Here is a 15916-nt window from a genome sequence, read left to right on the forward strand (position 1 = left end):
CATAAAATATTCACAATATTTAACTTCAGTACTACACTTTTTAAAATGTTCTAGTTATAATAAAGAATTTAATTAATCGACCATATTAAGATGTGAAGCAAGAAAAATATTTAAACACTACTTGCACTTTTTCAAAGAAAATGGGTAGATAGATCTCTAAGCATTACAATAGCCTTTTTTAGTTTGCTTAATCTGAATTAAACTTTCACATCTGCCAGATGTAAAGTGAACAGCCCTAATCTATTGCTTCACTCTGCCCTAATAAATGTACAAAAACTTTCAGATTTTCCACTAAAGTATACTAAGCCAAACATTTTAAACAATTTGTTCATTAAAATACTTAATTTTAAAATTATCTCAAATACCTATTTTTTCTTTTGATCCTCCAGCAAGTAGACTGATATTTTCTCCTGGTAACAATTCTAATTGTTCAGTGCATTCAATAAATTCTCCAGATTCAAAACTGCTTAGTGATCTGTAATTAAAATACTGAGTTAGCTTGTATTACACTCTCCCCAGGCTGTGGAGCCAGTCAAAAAAATAGAACAAATTATAGGAAAAGGGAGCAGTTACACACAATTCCTGATGAAGTTCCTTCCACATAGGCCACCATTGAAGATGCAACTACCATCTTAATTGGAGTGCAAACCACAAACTCACAGCTACAGATACTCAGTTTAGCATACTCAACACACCACATTTCCTTCCTCTCTTTCCAGCATGTTATCTTTGAGGGCCCGACCAAAACACTAACAGCAGAGCTCAGTTCTTCCCAAGCTACCACTAAATCCCCTACCTGACCTCACTGCTCATCTAAAGCATAAGCCCCAGTAGGCCTCCTGTCTTACTGCCTCAATCTGATATCTTAGTTCTACCTTCTTTCTCTGCTGGCCTCTCTCCTTTTCTCACTTTTCCACTGTTTTACAGAACCTGTTCCTCTTCTTTCAGAGAATTTTTCCTTCCCTTCTCCTCACCTGATCTGAACATGGTATACCCCTGAACTCTTTCCAGTAGTCTATCTGTAGCTTCAAGGCCAGGATGAGGGCCTTATCGTCCTAGCAACCCACTGCCACATTCAGATCTATTTTCACTCCATTCCCATTCCTATTACAGCTGCTATCTAACCAACAAGAGGACTTCAGTTCAGTTCAGTCGCTCAGTCGTCTCCGACTCTTTGCGACCCCATGAATCGCAGCAAGCCAGGCGTCCCTGTCCATCACCAACTCCCGGAGTTCACTCACTCACTCGAGTCGGTGATGCCATCCAGCCAACTCATCCTCTGTCGTCCCCTTCTCCTCCTGCCCCCCATGCCTCCCAGCATCAGGGTTACAGTTTCTCAATTCTCTCTTCTCCACTGATCTCTCTTCTTTTCCTGTCCCTCTCACTGTATCACTTCCCTCACAACTCAGCCTGAATACAGCACTGGAAGTGACTGTGCCTGCTTTTACCTTAACGAATCCCAGCTTCTCAGGTGAGCTGCAATCACCCGGCATTAATGAACTGTCTTGGTGTGCTGACCAACACACTGATTATTTCTGCCGCCCCAGAGTCTGAGTCCTCTCCAAAGGCAGGTTTGATGTGTCCCCACTATGCCTTGCACTTTCAGCTAATAACTGACAGAAAAAATTTCATTGTCTTCTGTGTTCTTACTTCAATTAATAGCATCTTTTTCCTCTCTGTACCTTCACCCCACAGTTCAATGGCCAAATGTTCCCACCCTAGCCCTTTACCTCCAGCCTGCTGACAACCTAGCAGAGAAAGCCAGTAGGTCAGATACTTCTCCAAATCCCACCTAAGATTTTCTATCTTACTGGGAGTCAAAATCTTACTTCTCTACCCTTATGGCCTATTATTCACTCAGCTCCAACCATAGTGGCCTCCCAGGCATTTCCAGAATACTCCAAGTCTATCATCTTTGCAAGAGATCTGCTTCCTCAAGTCTGTGCTCAAATGACATCCTAATGGTTTTTCCCAACCTAGTCTGCCTATGTCTATCCCTCACTAGAAGGTCAGCTCCTCAAGGGTTAGAATGTGTGTCTGTTGTACACAGTGTTACACCCCACTGGCTGGCACTCAGTACATGTTCAATGGAGAAATTACCCACTAGCTCATTTACTCACTAGAGAGCTCCCTGATGGCAAGACTAATGACCCTTATCATCCCAGCCCAGGGTCTGGGACACAGCTTGTACTCAAATTTCAAATTAAGATATTAATAAATGGTCAAAGGAATAAAAGGAAGAAGAAGAAAATAAGAAAGGGAGTTTAATTTACAAATGTCATAAACTCTGTCTTTCTTAAAAAAATGTTTTTGATATAGTCACACCTAATTTAGAAATGGGGCTCCCCTGATGGCTCAGACAGTAAAGCGTCTGCCTGCAATGTGGGAGACCTGGGTTCAATTCCTGGGTTGGGAAGATCCCCTGGAGAAAAAAATGACAATCCACTCCAGCACTCTTGCCTGGAAAATCCCATGGACGGAGGAGCCTAACAGGCTACAGTCCATGGGGTCACAAAGAGTCGGACACGACTGACTGACTTCACTTTCACTTTCAATTTAGAAATAATGCCATCAAGTATTATCCTTTCTAAAGCAGTGACAAATTTCTTTATTTCATTAAGATTTTAGAACAGGTTCTGAGAATCAAACCCAAATGACTACCTCAACATACAAATATGTTTTCCCGTTGCATGAATATGCTCCTCACCTCTAATGTTGGTTTCTCACTGTAGTCATTTTAAGAATGGCAGTATCATTAGAACTACAAGCATCTTGTCATAATATAAACAATTTTAATATTCTTCTGCCATAAAATAAGACTTTAAATAAAGTTACTGAAATTTTTTTAATGGTTAAGTATAATTCGTAACTGAAAAGAAATCCTTACTTTATGTAGTTGAAATCAGCCTTTAGGTTGAGAGAAGTACTACTGGTACTCTTTTTCAACTCATGGATAGCATTCTGCCACTCCTGTACAGCAGCCCAATCAGCAATTGAAATGTAGCACTCACATGCTTTATTTCCCAAATAATTTATAACCTCAGGAGAACAATCAGTTGGTTTGGACAGCACCGTTTTTCTGGATTCACCTAAGTGAAAACATTTCATAAAATAAAGAGACAGCAAGAGAGATCCAAAGCAGTTATAAATATTTCAAAGAGCAGAGATATCTAAAAATGTATAGTAAGATCATGAGTACAAATTATTTGACCACAACTGTTTGTTTAAACTTGGAATGCTCACCATTCAAAGAATGCTTGGGGCTGGCACTATTACGCCCAGTATTAGCCAATGTGAGAACAGATTTGTCGAAGCTGGAGATGCAGCAATCGACACCTGTCATGGCACACAGGTGCTCCTGGTACTCCACAGAGGCCTTTTCAAACCTTCAACACAAGTTCACACAGTCTTATTTGTTAATTATCCACATATTTCATTTCTAAAAACACTGGAAAGAATGAGTTATTCAATAAATTGAGTGGAGACAATAAGTTGATTATTTCGTGTGGGCCTGAGCAGGCACAAAATTAGACTTCTTACTCACAAAAAAATGAAAATAAATCCAAAGATCATTAAACGTTTAAGAAAAGAGAAGGTATAAACTAACAGAAAATATCAGTAAGTATCTGATCTCAATGTATGCAGAGACTCAATAGAAAAATAAACACTAAAACACATGAAAGTTAACAGATCTAATGACACCATAATTTGAAACTTTTGGGCATCAAAACAAAAACAAAAAAAAAAACCAAAATGACTATTAAAAACAAATTACTGATCAAGAAGATAGACAGCATCAATAATCCTGGTGTACAATAAAATCTCACAGATCAGTAACCAAAAAACCAAGAGGCCATAAAGACATCATCTATGTTTTCAATAATCACAAATGGTCAGTAACATACGGGGAAACCTCTACTATTAATTAGTAATAAAGAAATTTATATTAAAACAAGCATTTTCATTAATATGATGGCAGAGTTCTTGTTTCTCAGTGGCCCTCTATATACACAAGGGAGAAGGGAAAAGGTTATTTTTATTGTTAGGGATACAAGTTGGAACCATCTTTTACGTAGGGTAAATTAGAAATAGTATGTATCATAAGCCTAATGGTCTGTAGCCTTTCTTCTATTAATAGTAAATCAACTTTCAGGAATGCATTCTAAGAAAACAATCACAAACATGAGCAAAGAATTAAGTGCCATGGTGCATTAAGATTAGTAAAAAGAAAATCCCAAATAATTTTGCTGTCCAACAATAAGGAATGTTAAATTAGGGTGCACTCAAAAACAAAAAAAAACGTGTTGTTAAAAATCACACTGTAGAAAATTTAACAGGACAAAATATTTTTTTTTTTAAATACTGCTGAGTAGAAAAAGCAAAATCATGTGACCAGCAGAAACATTGCTATTTCTGAGAAAAGAGTATAGAAAACTGGATATAAAAGAAAAAGAAATAGAAAGGCATGTACAACAAAAGAGTTACCACTAAGAGATGGAATTATGAACCCTTCTTTTATTTTCCCTACATTTTCCATATTTGATAAAACTCAAACATATACAGAGGAATCCAAGGCATGCAAAGAGTTTGCCTACAGGAATCGAGTTAGTTTAGAGCTAATGAGTGAGAACTCTGGCCATAAAGGGGAATTTGTATCAGATTCTGACATGAAAAGTTATCAATTAAGAATCAACATTAAATGTAATTAACATTTAATTAGAGTCAGCCAATAACACAAAAAAGCTTACTCCTATCACCCATTTCCTTCCAACCTACCTCCCTTCAGCCTGTTGGGCCACTGAATTAATCCAGAGAAGACTTTTTCCAACAACCGAAGATGACCAGACAGCAATTCCCTGTATAGCTTCAGGACAATGAAGTTCACACAACGCTTCTACCACCATCATGATAGTTACTTCCAATTCATTTCCCTGAAAGTGGCCATTCAAAAAAAATCAAAGACGTCAATACCTTCAAAATTCAAATCTCTACTAAATTTACAACTACTGATCACAATCTAAAGCCTATTTAAAGTCAACTGTATTTAACAATTCCTTTTACAATGATGAAATTAGATTTTTAGAATTTCCTTAAATGTTATGTACACTGTAGATATGCGGGGGAGGGGGTGCTGATGGACTATAATAAATAGCACTTGGGTGTTAATCTTTACAAAATAAAAAAAAAACTTTACCATTTCAGCTGTGGCATCTTTAGGAGTAATACAGGAAGTAAATACAAAGCAAAAATTTAAATAACCATGAATCAAAGAATGCCTAATTTTATGTTTTTGCATATTGCCTATTAACTAGTAAACATTTGCAATTTTTGGATTCTATTTATTTAGTAACCCCACCTACAAGTCAGCACTTTTCCCACATATTATAACTGTATCAATATTATATTTTTACATATATTATAAATTATACTTTCCTATATACTATATAATCATTACAAGGGATTATAAGAGTTTTCTTATATACATGAATTTCTTAGAAGTTCCAATCTATAAGCGTAAGTAATGAATATTTTCACATATTCTAAGTAACAAACATAAATAGGCAACTTTGGAAGTTATTGCTTATATAAAAATATTGAATGAAAAGCTTTAAAAATCAATGGAACCTTTAACTTATTTTATCCACAGACTGTGTGCTCAGTCGCATCTGACTCTGTGCAGCCCCATGGACTGGAGCCCGACTCCTCTGTCCATGGGATTTCCCAGGAAAGAATACTGGAGTGGGTTGCCATTTCCTGCTCCAGGGGATCTTTCCAACTCAGGGATGAAACCCCAGTCTCTTGCATCTCCTGCACTGGCAGGCAGATTCTTTACCAGCAGTACCACCTGGGGAGCCCCTATCCATAGATTAGATCATAGCAAAGGAATTACCCCCAAGTTTTTCTATTAACAGATTTAACTAACTCCACACACACCACTTTACCTGAGACGGATTTGTCTTCATTTCTGTAAGCAAATCGAAGCCATGTCTCACTGTCACAGCAGGCTGGCCTGCCAACAATCCAACCCTCATGATGGAGAGTCGGATTCGAGTCAGCCAGTCTTGACAAGTTTGGCGATTGGTATAGAAAAAAGTCCTAATGACCTTTAGAAGAGAAAGAAGAGCTCAGGACTGGTTCAAATTACAGGCAGAACTGTCTGAAATACACATAAAGCATATACACAAGTCTACTGTGATTTCAGCTCTGCCCACACTGCTAGGTTTGACCACAAAACTGCTGTAAATCAATATCCAGCCCACTGAAACCAACCTTGGGAGGCGATGTTAATGCATTGGCACATCCTTCATATGCATTATACATTAACTTCTCCAGGTTTTCCAGATACTGCAGAAGCAGCACAAGTCTAAGCTGGTTGCTACTGTGGCCTTCGTCATTGTCTGCAGTTGTCCACTGACTAACATCTTGATCAGGGTTTAATGTGTGAGCTGCAAGACTTCTAATGATACCTACAACCAAAGACAACATTCCACATTTAAAAGGAGTCTTCAAAGATTCTAGAAGTTCTTGGAGATAATTTCACAAATTCATTTAGCAAGTATCCTCTGCATATCTGTCACTTAAAAACAAAACTCCCAACAAAACCTTTTCATTTTTAGAAGAAAAAAATGTCTTCTCCACACAAATCCCCTAAGTTTGTGAACAAACACATACGATACAATTATTTCAGTTCAGTTCAGTCACTCAGTCCTGTCCAACTCTTTGTGAACCCATGGACCGCAGCACACCAGGCCTCCCTGTCCATACCAACTCTCAGAGTTTACTCAAACTCATATCCATTGAGGCAGTGATGCCATCTAAGCATCTCATCCTCTGTCACCCACTTCTCCCGCCTTCAATCTTTCCCAGCATTAGGGTCTTTTCAAATAAGTCAGTTCTTTGCATCAGGTAGCCAACATATTAGAGTTTCAGCTTCAACATTATTCTTTCCAAAGAATATTCGGGACTGATCTCCTTTAGGATAGACTGGTTGGATCTCCTTGCTGTCCAAGGAGCAAGCGTCTTTTAATTTCATGGCTGCAGTCACCATCTGCAGTGATTTTGGAGCCCCAAAAATAAAATCTGTCACTGCTTCCACTGTTTCCCGATCCATTTGCCATGAAGTGATGGGACTGGATGCCATCATAGTTTTCTGAATGTTGAGCTTTAAGCCAACTTTTTCACTCTCCTCTTTCACTTTCATCAACAGGCTCTTTAGTTCTTCTTCACTTTCTGCCATTACAGTGGTGTCATCTGCGTATCTGAGGTTATTGATATTTTTCCTGGCAATCTTGATTCCAGCTTGTGCTTCATCCAGTCCAGCGTTTCTCAGGATGTACTCTGCATATAAGTTAAATAAGCAGGGGACAATATACAGCCTTGATGTACTCCTTTCCCGATTTGGAACCAGTCTGTTGTTCCATGTCCAGTTCTAACTGTTGCTTCTTGACCTGAATACAGATTTCTCAGGAGGCAGGGCAGGTGGTCTGGTATTTCCATCTCTTGAAGAATTTTCCACTGTTTGTTTTGATCCACACAGTCAAAGGCTTTGGCGTAGTCAATGAAGCAGAAGTATATGTTATTCTAGAACTCTCTTGCTTTTTCAGTGATCCAACGGACATTGGCAATTTGATCTCTGGTTCTTCTCCCTTTTCTAAATCCAGTTTGAACATCTAGAAATTCACGGTTCACATACTGTTGAAGCCTGGCTTGCCGAATTTTGAGCATCACTTTGCTAGCGTGTGAGATGAGTGCAGTTGTGCGGTAGTTTGAGCATTCTCTGGCATTGCCTTTCTTGGAACTGGAATAAAAACTGACCTTTTCCAGTCCTGTGGCCACTGCTGAGTTTTCCAAATTTGCTAGCAACTTTGTGAACACACACAACACAATTATTTAATAAAAGCTTATTCAAAAAAACATATCTAGATTAACTGATAAAGTACTAAAGGAAAAAATTGTGTACTCTCAAAGTTCTGTTTTAATGAAGATTAAAAAAATCCATTATTTCTTAATGCAAGCTTGAAAGTATTTACATTGCAAAGTCTGAAACAGTGCAGAGTCAATTACCTTCAATTGTTTGGAAAGTATCCTGAGCTCTGCCGAGTGGGGTCCTCAGCTTAGAAAGGACAGTGAACTGCGCTGCTTCCCAAATAGCCCACTGCCAGAGGACAGCATCTGTCTTTAGAAGATTGCGGGGAATAGTTGATTGGTCACGTTTATCCAGTCTCTGGCAGCTATAGAACAATCTTTCTAACCAATTGTCCTTCCTGGAAAAAAGTAGTTTCATATTTAATGATAACTTCATTTGAAGAAAAAACAGATAGTAACAAAAAACAAACTGCAAGGGAAATGGGAATATGGGACTTTTCCCCTACTTCAAAAAGGCAAACCTGTAAAACTGGGAAGCATTATATTCCCACCTCTCATTTTAAGGTCTTTCATGGCTGAAATAAGAGTAGGGTATAGTGTAGACAGATTATTAGGGTAAAAAGCTCATGACAGTTTGGCCATCAGGATAAAATATTCACTGCAAGTAAAAGTCTCCAGAATGTCTGCACCCTCAGGCCCCTCCCCAAAGCACTGATGACTAGGACACATCAGTTACATCAACCACATTTCACCTTTACTATCAATTGTAAAGCTCATTTTTATCTCTTCAGGTGCCATCTTCAAACCAATTCCTCCTACTATTGAAAACTTAAAACAACTCAATTGAAAAGAATATTACTTTCTACTCTGCCACCCCTGACGTATTTTCTCCTCTAAACTGGGTACAGGGTTAAGATATTCAAATATATTTAAAGTACTTTTCCCAGATGAAAGAGTCAAAGAAAGGTCTTACCCTATTCTATGAGAGTTTCCATACAAAATAAAACTAATAACATCAGAGAAATCTTGTGGGTGGAATGTGTTACTTGGTGCTTTACTCATGTGACTTCTTAAAGCTAAAGAAATTTCTTGAATTTCTGTGTGATTGTTATTGCTGTAGACAGAAAATAAAGTCACTGTTATACAAAATCCTTTAGTTAAAAGGTTACCTCCTGCTGTAAATGAAATACTTCCTTGTTAACTAAATCTGACAGTAAAAACGGATAAAATTAAGACATTAAAAATAAAGGTTACTACAATTTTGAAATTTAAAGTTCTTAAATCACCAAAATTAACCCAATTAAAAACTATACAAGAATGCAATTTAGTTTTACAAATATCTACTGAGAAACACATTTTGGCACTTTAAGTATTATTCTGTAGTAATCATCATAAGCTTTATAAAAATTACAAATTTTTGTTATTTTCTTCTAGACCTGCAAGATTTGATCCTTTGCCATCCCTTCAAACATTGAGAAGTACCACAAAAGAGGTGATATTGATTCACCAAGAGACAATTTGTCTTTTCCTAAACAAAACTGTGGGATGTCTCTGTATTGATACAATTGTTATACCTCAAGACAACATCTAAAGGGATTGACTTCAATAGCTTTCCAAATGCTTGTCGAATACGAGTTCCACTATGGACTAGCTGAACACGGCAAACATCAACACACCTACAAAAAAAATGAAACAGATAATACAAGTGTGGCAATATTTCTAAGTTATTAGGGCCAGGGTCAAAAGAGTGGATCTAATTTAATCCATACCTCTGTAAAAGATCATCTGGTAAGGAAGAGGACAGTGCATGTAGACTGCTGCATGCTTGCAGACAGATACTCACATCTTCGACAAGAGCTGTTAAAAATTTAAAGACACTTTCAGCTTGCCAGAAGAAATTATATGCCAGTACATCATAAATTTCTGAACACATTCACTTCAATAAACAGTGAGTGACTACTATGGATGAGGGGTTGTTCCTGCCCGGAACCCTCTCTCACTGGCAGTAGTAACATTTTGGAAAATGATAACACTCAACAAAAATCTACTTAGGGTGACTAGTCTTCACCCAAACCTTTCTCTGCAGGAAATTTTAAAAGTACATGGAATGTATAAACAATCACATAAGCTTAAAAATTGTTAACAATCACTTTAAAACAACTTTTTTTCACATATTAAGACTGGCAAAAAAATTAAGACAGATTACACCTTTGTCATTAAAATGGGGATGAGACATTTCCACTCATGAAAGGCACTCAAGTGACTATCTTTCTCTCATTATCAAAGATCTCTTTTAAGCACTGATTAACAAAAATTAAATAATCACAGAATCTTACTGTTGGCTAAAAGGCCTTTGCAAAATTTATGGAAAGATGGAAGAGAGAATAAAGGTGCATATGTTTCAGACTTCTTCATTAAAACAGCCACTTCCAAAGCCCAGGTCATTAACAGTTTCCTGAAACATAAAATACACAGTTGATTTCACATTAATAAAAACTAAAAACAGAAAAACAACTTGGAAAGTCTATTCTTTTTACATTAATTTTCTTTTTCTTAATACTTCAAGAAATAAGAAACAAATATTAAAACTATAGAAATTCCTCTGACAAAACTGTCTTTTAAGAAAATCTCCCAAACTAGCAATAAATTATAGCAAAAAAAAAAAATTTCTAAAATCTCTATAAATACATTCATCTATAAAATATTGCAGGAATGAAAAGTTTCATGTAATTGTTTCAGGAAACAAGAAATGCTAGACTAAATAATGAAACAAAATTTAAAGTGTTTCCTAATGAAGAAGCTGCTGCTCTATCCCAAATGATAGTCTTCATTTCTTTTTCTCAAATTAACCAAAAGCTAGAAACATTATAAAATGTTAATTACCTTGTGTCCTGGTTAAGATTATCTTTCTTAAGCAATATTCCCAGGAGATTTAAGATAATTGAGAAATGTTTTTTTGTAGCTGTAGTTACAGTACTAATAACGGCACCATCAAACAAGGACGGGGATGATGAACTAAGACTACTAGATATAAAGTGGTCATGCCTAGAAGACAAAATTTGGATCACCTTGTCATCTCTCATTAAAAAAAAAAAAAAAGCAACTCCAAAGTTAAATCAACACATTTTTTTTCACATTGTATACTCTAAAGGGTCCATCTTCCCTTTAAAAAACAAACACTTTGCTTCTTTTTTAAACAGACAATTCTTAAGAAGTATCTATAAATACATTACCTGGTACAATGAGAATACAATGTGTAGAGCACTGCATACTGAATGGCGGGGAAATGAACGGCCAGGTCGCCATGCACAATCATCAGATTCTTACTCAGAAGTGCAAACACAGTTGGAGACAGGGCCCACATCTGATGATGTACCAAAGAAAGTTAATGTTTGGCTCCTTCAGGACATACATGACCATACAAAATGTTTGTCTTTCAATATACGTCTGCACATTTTTAAAAATTAAAATAACAGATTTAAATTTGGAAATAAGCTAGTACACTAAACCTGGGATCAGCAAATACTTCTTGAGAAGATAAGAGAGTAAATACCTCAGCCTCTGCAGGTTATGTGACACCTCTGTTACAATGTCCAACTCCTCAACTTTGCCACTGCAGTGAGAAAAGTTACAGACAAAAAATAGGAATCAAAGTGGCTATGTTCCAATAAAAAGTCTTTACAAAAAGAGGTGATGTTTGGTGATGGTTGCACAATTCTGTGAACATACTAAAAATCACTGAATTGTACACTTTAAATGGGTACTGTACAGTATGTGAATTATATCTCAATAATTAAAAGAAACAAAAAAGAAAGAAAAAAAAAAGCAGTTGGCAGCTAGATTTGGTCCATGAACCGTAATTTGCTGATCCCTGGTCTAAACAAAAGCCCCTGCACTCTTCAGTGTAGTAGATCATGTTACCTCAGTTTTCCATATACCATAAATGGCAAGTTGCCCTCTCCAGTGGGAAAAAAGGGCAAATCCTGCCACTCTAAGCCTTTACCATTCTTCCCTTTCTTTCCATTGCTAAGATACTCCTTTCACCTGACCACTCTGTCCCCACTTCCTCTCACTTTCAGAGTGTAGAATATAAACCTCAAATCTGAACACAATGTGAATCTCTCAACAATCAAATTTTAGAATGCGAAAGAGGAGTCAGCTGCAGAGGACACAGGCCACCTGATCTAATATGGACAGCATGCAAATACAAATATCAAATCTTGAGTTTTCCCTCCCTTCTCTCTTAGAAACACTAACCCCTTAATTATATTCCATTACTTTTCATTGTAAACAATGCTTTTCAATTCTGCTAAGTACCACAGGAGGGAGAAATATACCCTGATAGGTCAGTTGGTAAAGAATCCACCTGCTATGCAGGAGACCCTGGTTCAATTTCTGGGTTGGGAATATCCGCTGGAGAAGGGACAGGCTACCCACTCCAGTATTCTTGGTCTTCCCTTGTGGCTCAGCTGGTAAAGAATCCGCCTGCAATGCAGGAGACCTGGGTTCGATCCCTGGGTTGGGAAAATCCCCTGGAGAAGGGAAAGGCTACCCACCCCAGTGTTCCGGCCTGGAGAATTCTATGGACTGTATAGTCCGTGGGGTTGCAAAGAGTCGGACACCACTGAGTGACACTTCACTCACGCACAGCAATTATTATAAATCAAAAGCAGTCACTTCAGATTTCTTAAAAGGAATGAAATCTTTCTTCTTCTTCCAAAATAATATGTGAATGTTCCCAAAGAAAAGTGGGTAGTCAAAAACTAACGGACACATGGAAGCAATAACTCTAGTGGGAAAAGGAAAAGCGTACCAGGGGTAGAAAGGGCTGCATTTTAGAACTACACAATCTTGTCCTGTGGAAAATGCTGACAAGTTTACTAAAAGCATGCTAGAGTAAATGGGAGAGAGCATTAAAATACAATTTCAGAAAATAAAAAGGATATAAAAAACTTATCAAGGAAGGCAAGAGCTAAACAAAATAGCATGAAAATATTCCTGTCAATTTTAATTATCCAAGCATGTCCAAAATATGGCCATTTGTTCTGTCTGATGCTGTAGACACACCGCCTTGATAGTTAATGAAACATGTTAACATGCAATGAGGAGAGGCTCAAATGTGGATAAAACAAAGCCATTACAAGTAAATACTCACCCCAATTAGTGAGTTTTTGGCATTTCCAATTGTAGTCAGAGCACTAAGGTCAAATATAACTACAAATTTTGCATTGTCTACATTGAAAACATGATTCTTAAAAGCCTCATGTTTTATTTCCGAACAGGCATCAGGAAGTTGTAGACTGTGTAGCAGATTGTTTAGGGCACAAGTCATTTCTCCCAAAATTAATTTATAGGCAGTCTCTAAAACAGGAATATTCTTCAGACTAAGCACTGCCTGATAAACAGCATGGGCTACAGCAACAACCTTAAAAAGAGAATTCAGGAAAGTAATAATTAAATGGAGAGTATATTACTATCTGCAAAATGATGATACAAATCAGTTTAAGATTGATAAATTCACTGTCTAAAACACCAAAGACTTTAATTTTTCAAAAAGAAATTTAGGAAACCTACACAGTATCAGTAAGCTATTTAAAAATCTATAAAGCTTTATTATCAAAAAAATATTCTCTAAAAATGACAATGTGAAATTTCTTAAAAGGCCTTCTGTTTTTTAAGCCAGTATCAGAACAAATACAAGCAGCAATTTATAGAGACAGGTTTTCCTACATCTACTTGAAAAGTCTATATTGGCTTTGACTGGGAGTCAGTTAGGAAGCTAACAATAAACTTTTGTTTATGACATATACATGAAATTTTAATAAAACAAATTTAATGGAAACAAATGATGGAAATCTGAGAAAACTATCATTCATCAAGGTATATACAATATGAAAGTCAACAAATATTAAGTGATTATAATTTATAATATTCTAAATCAAATATTTATCATTTTAATTTCATTTATGTACCTACTAAGTAATGAACATGAGTTAAACTTTTCAATGATCTAAGTTAGCAAAAGCCTGATCAGTAAATCACTTACCTCTTTTTCTTTATGATAACGCAAAAACAGTAGTTTAGATGATGGTATAAACAGTTTTTCTACAAATGATGATGGCAGTTTTGTATTTATCTGTTCAACAATCTAAAAGAATAAAGTAAGAAATGAGCTATCAATTCACAAAAGAACACAGAGGAACCTTAAATACATACTTCTAAGGGAGAAAAACCAAAATGAAAAGGCTACATATTATGTAATTCTGACACTCTGGAAAAGGCAAAACTAAGGAGACAGTAAAAGGATCAGCGGTTGCCAGGTAGTAAAGGGGAGAAAATAGGTGGAACAGGAGGGATTTTCAGGGCAGTAAAACCCTCCTGTATGATACTACAATGGTGAACACATGGCATTACACATTTGTCAAAAACCACAGAATGGACAATACAGAAACTGAACTCTATGGACTTTAGTTATCATAATGTGTCAGTCTGGCTCATCAGTTGTAATAAAAGGCACACCAAAAGAAGGTATTAATAATAACAAGAGGGAACTATTGGGGAAAGAGGCTATAGGAGAACTCTGTACATTCTGCTTTTCTGTTACCCTAAAAACTGCTCTGAAAAGTAATCTATGAAAGAAAAAATAATATATCTAAGCTATATTTTTAGTCCTTAACATTGTGACATTAAATGTTTAGCTATCTAAATAGGATACATGTATTTACACTTAAGGATAAATTTTTACATTGGCAAAGGAAGTACAACTATGGCAGCAATGTTCAGCAGAATGTCATCTAGAATTTGTTCTGAAATAATCCAGTTGGGGATGGAGGTACGGCAAGGAGGAGGCAGAGAGTAGGAGGCCTGGATGAAACCAGATGGGCCATGTGTTTCTAATTACAGAAACCGAGTATTAAGTATGCAGAGATTCATTATACTATTCTACTTTTTTAAAATATGCTTCAAAATTCCATAATAAAAGGTGAAGAAAGGGGGAATATTTCTGATTAAGAAAAGAAAAACTATCAAAGAAGCTTTCACATGTTTCAGAAACAAAACATAACAGGGTCTTTCAAAATAAGTATCAAGTACCTCCCTCTACACAAAATTTATCAGGAGTGCTAGATAAGTCTCATGTGAAGCATGCTATTTCATCAAAAACAAGAAAAAAGAGTGAAGCTACACTAAGATAAGATCTCAAACACTAAAAGTAAACAGATACAAGAGCAAAAGCAAACTAGATTTTAAAAGACTAATACAAAAAAATTGTTAAAAGCCCCACAGGCAAACAAGGGCTTAATTTCTTCCACATCAATTTACACTTAACAACCTGAATAAACATATTAAAAAGCAACAAAAAAGAATTCACATACCAATGTGAGTAAATTCAAGACTGAGATGATATAATCTGTACCACAAGTCTGGCAATTCTCCAGTTGATCTAATCCATATGTAATAACCATGTCACAATGTATAGTCATGCTAGGATCCAAGCTGCCGAGCAAAACACCAACACACTCATTAGCAGCTGTCAACACAGCCTCAGAAAAAAACACTTGGTTTGCAGCCGTCACACATCTCATTACTCTGTACAGAACCTGCAAATGGGGAAAACAAGCAGCTTTTTAAAAAAATTCATACTCTTCCACAGAGCAAGAAAATATTTTCTTTCTAATGCAGTTTCAATGGAAAATTAACTGCCTGCCTTGTCACTAGTCTCAATATTCCAGTTCTCAATGGTTGAATAATAATAAGGCTATCTCTGGTACAATACACAGAAAGGATCTTGCCTAAGTACCTAAAGTACTACTGTGACAGGAAATGGAATTTGCCATCCTCTATTTCCCTTATACCCAATTCCTAACCCCCAACCAAAGTCACTAAATAGCTGATGTTCAAAATCTTTTAAATAATCATAAAACACACCAGAACCTAGTAACAGTATTAAGAACATGGGAATAACCTACCATGAGAATAACTTTCCATAATCTAGCACTTGGACTTTTTTATAAAACTAAATATCCAAGATAGTTTAGCTTATGAAAGTTCA

At 36.5% G+C, this 15916-nt stretch overlaps 1 protein-coding gene across 1 annotated transcript in view; it reads right to left on the bottom strand.

The window, feature by feature from the left end:
• The window catches only part of SMG1 (SMG1, nonsense mediated mRNA decay associated PI3K related kinase), a 114431-nt gene that overhangs the window by 60235 nt on the left and 38280 nt on the right, over positions 1 to 15916 (bottom strand). Inside the window, exons 11-26 of the mRNA XM_018040496.1 lie at positions 15240 to 15464; positions 13913 to 14014; positions 13022 to 13291; positions 11100 to 11230; positions 10750 to 10911; positions 10203 to 10321; positions 9636 to 9723; positions 9441 to 9542; positions 8840 to 8980; positions 8065 to 8264; positions 6271 to 6467; positions 5943 to 6104; positions 4777 to 4931; positions 3244 to 3386; positions 2888 to 3089; positions 366 to 475 (exon numbers count right to left, since the gene is read on the bottom strand). Of these exons, the coding sequence (XP_017895985.1) occupies positions 366 to 475; positions 2888 to 3089; positions 3244 to 3386; positions 4777 to 4931; positions 5943 to 6104; positions 6271 to 6467; positions 8065 to 8264; positions 8840 to 8980; positions 9441 to 9542; positions 9636 to 9723; positions 10203 to 10321; positions 10750 to 10911; positions 11100 to 11230; positions 13022 to 13291; positions 13913 to 14014; positions 15240 to 15464 (2509 nt within the window). The remainder of the gene's footprint in view (positions 1 to 365; positions 476 to 2887; positions 3090 to 3243; positions 3387 to 4776; positions 4932 to 5942; positions 6105 to 6270; positions 6468 to 8064; positions 8265 to 8839; positions 8981 to 9440; positions 9543 to 9635; positions 9724 to 10202; positions 10322 to 10749; positions 10912 to 11099; positions 11231 to 13021; positions 13292 to 13912; positions 14015 to 15239; positions 15465 to 15916) is intronic.

Source organism: Capra hircus, chromosome 25, assembly GCF_001704415.2.
Source record: "Capra hircus breed San Clemente chromosome 25, ASM170441v1, whole genome shotgun sequence".
In the NCBI taxonomy this organism is placed as follows: domain Eukaryota; kingdom Metazoa; phylum Chordata; class Mammalia; order Artiodactyla; family Bovidae; genus Capra; species Capra hircus.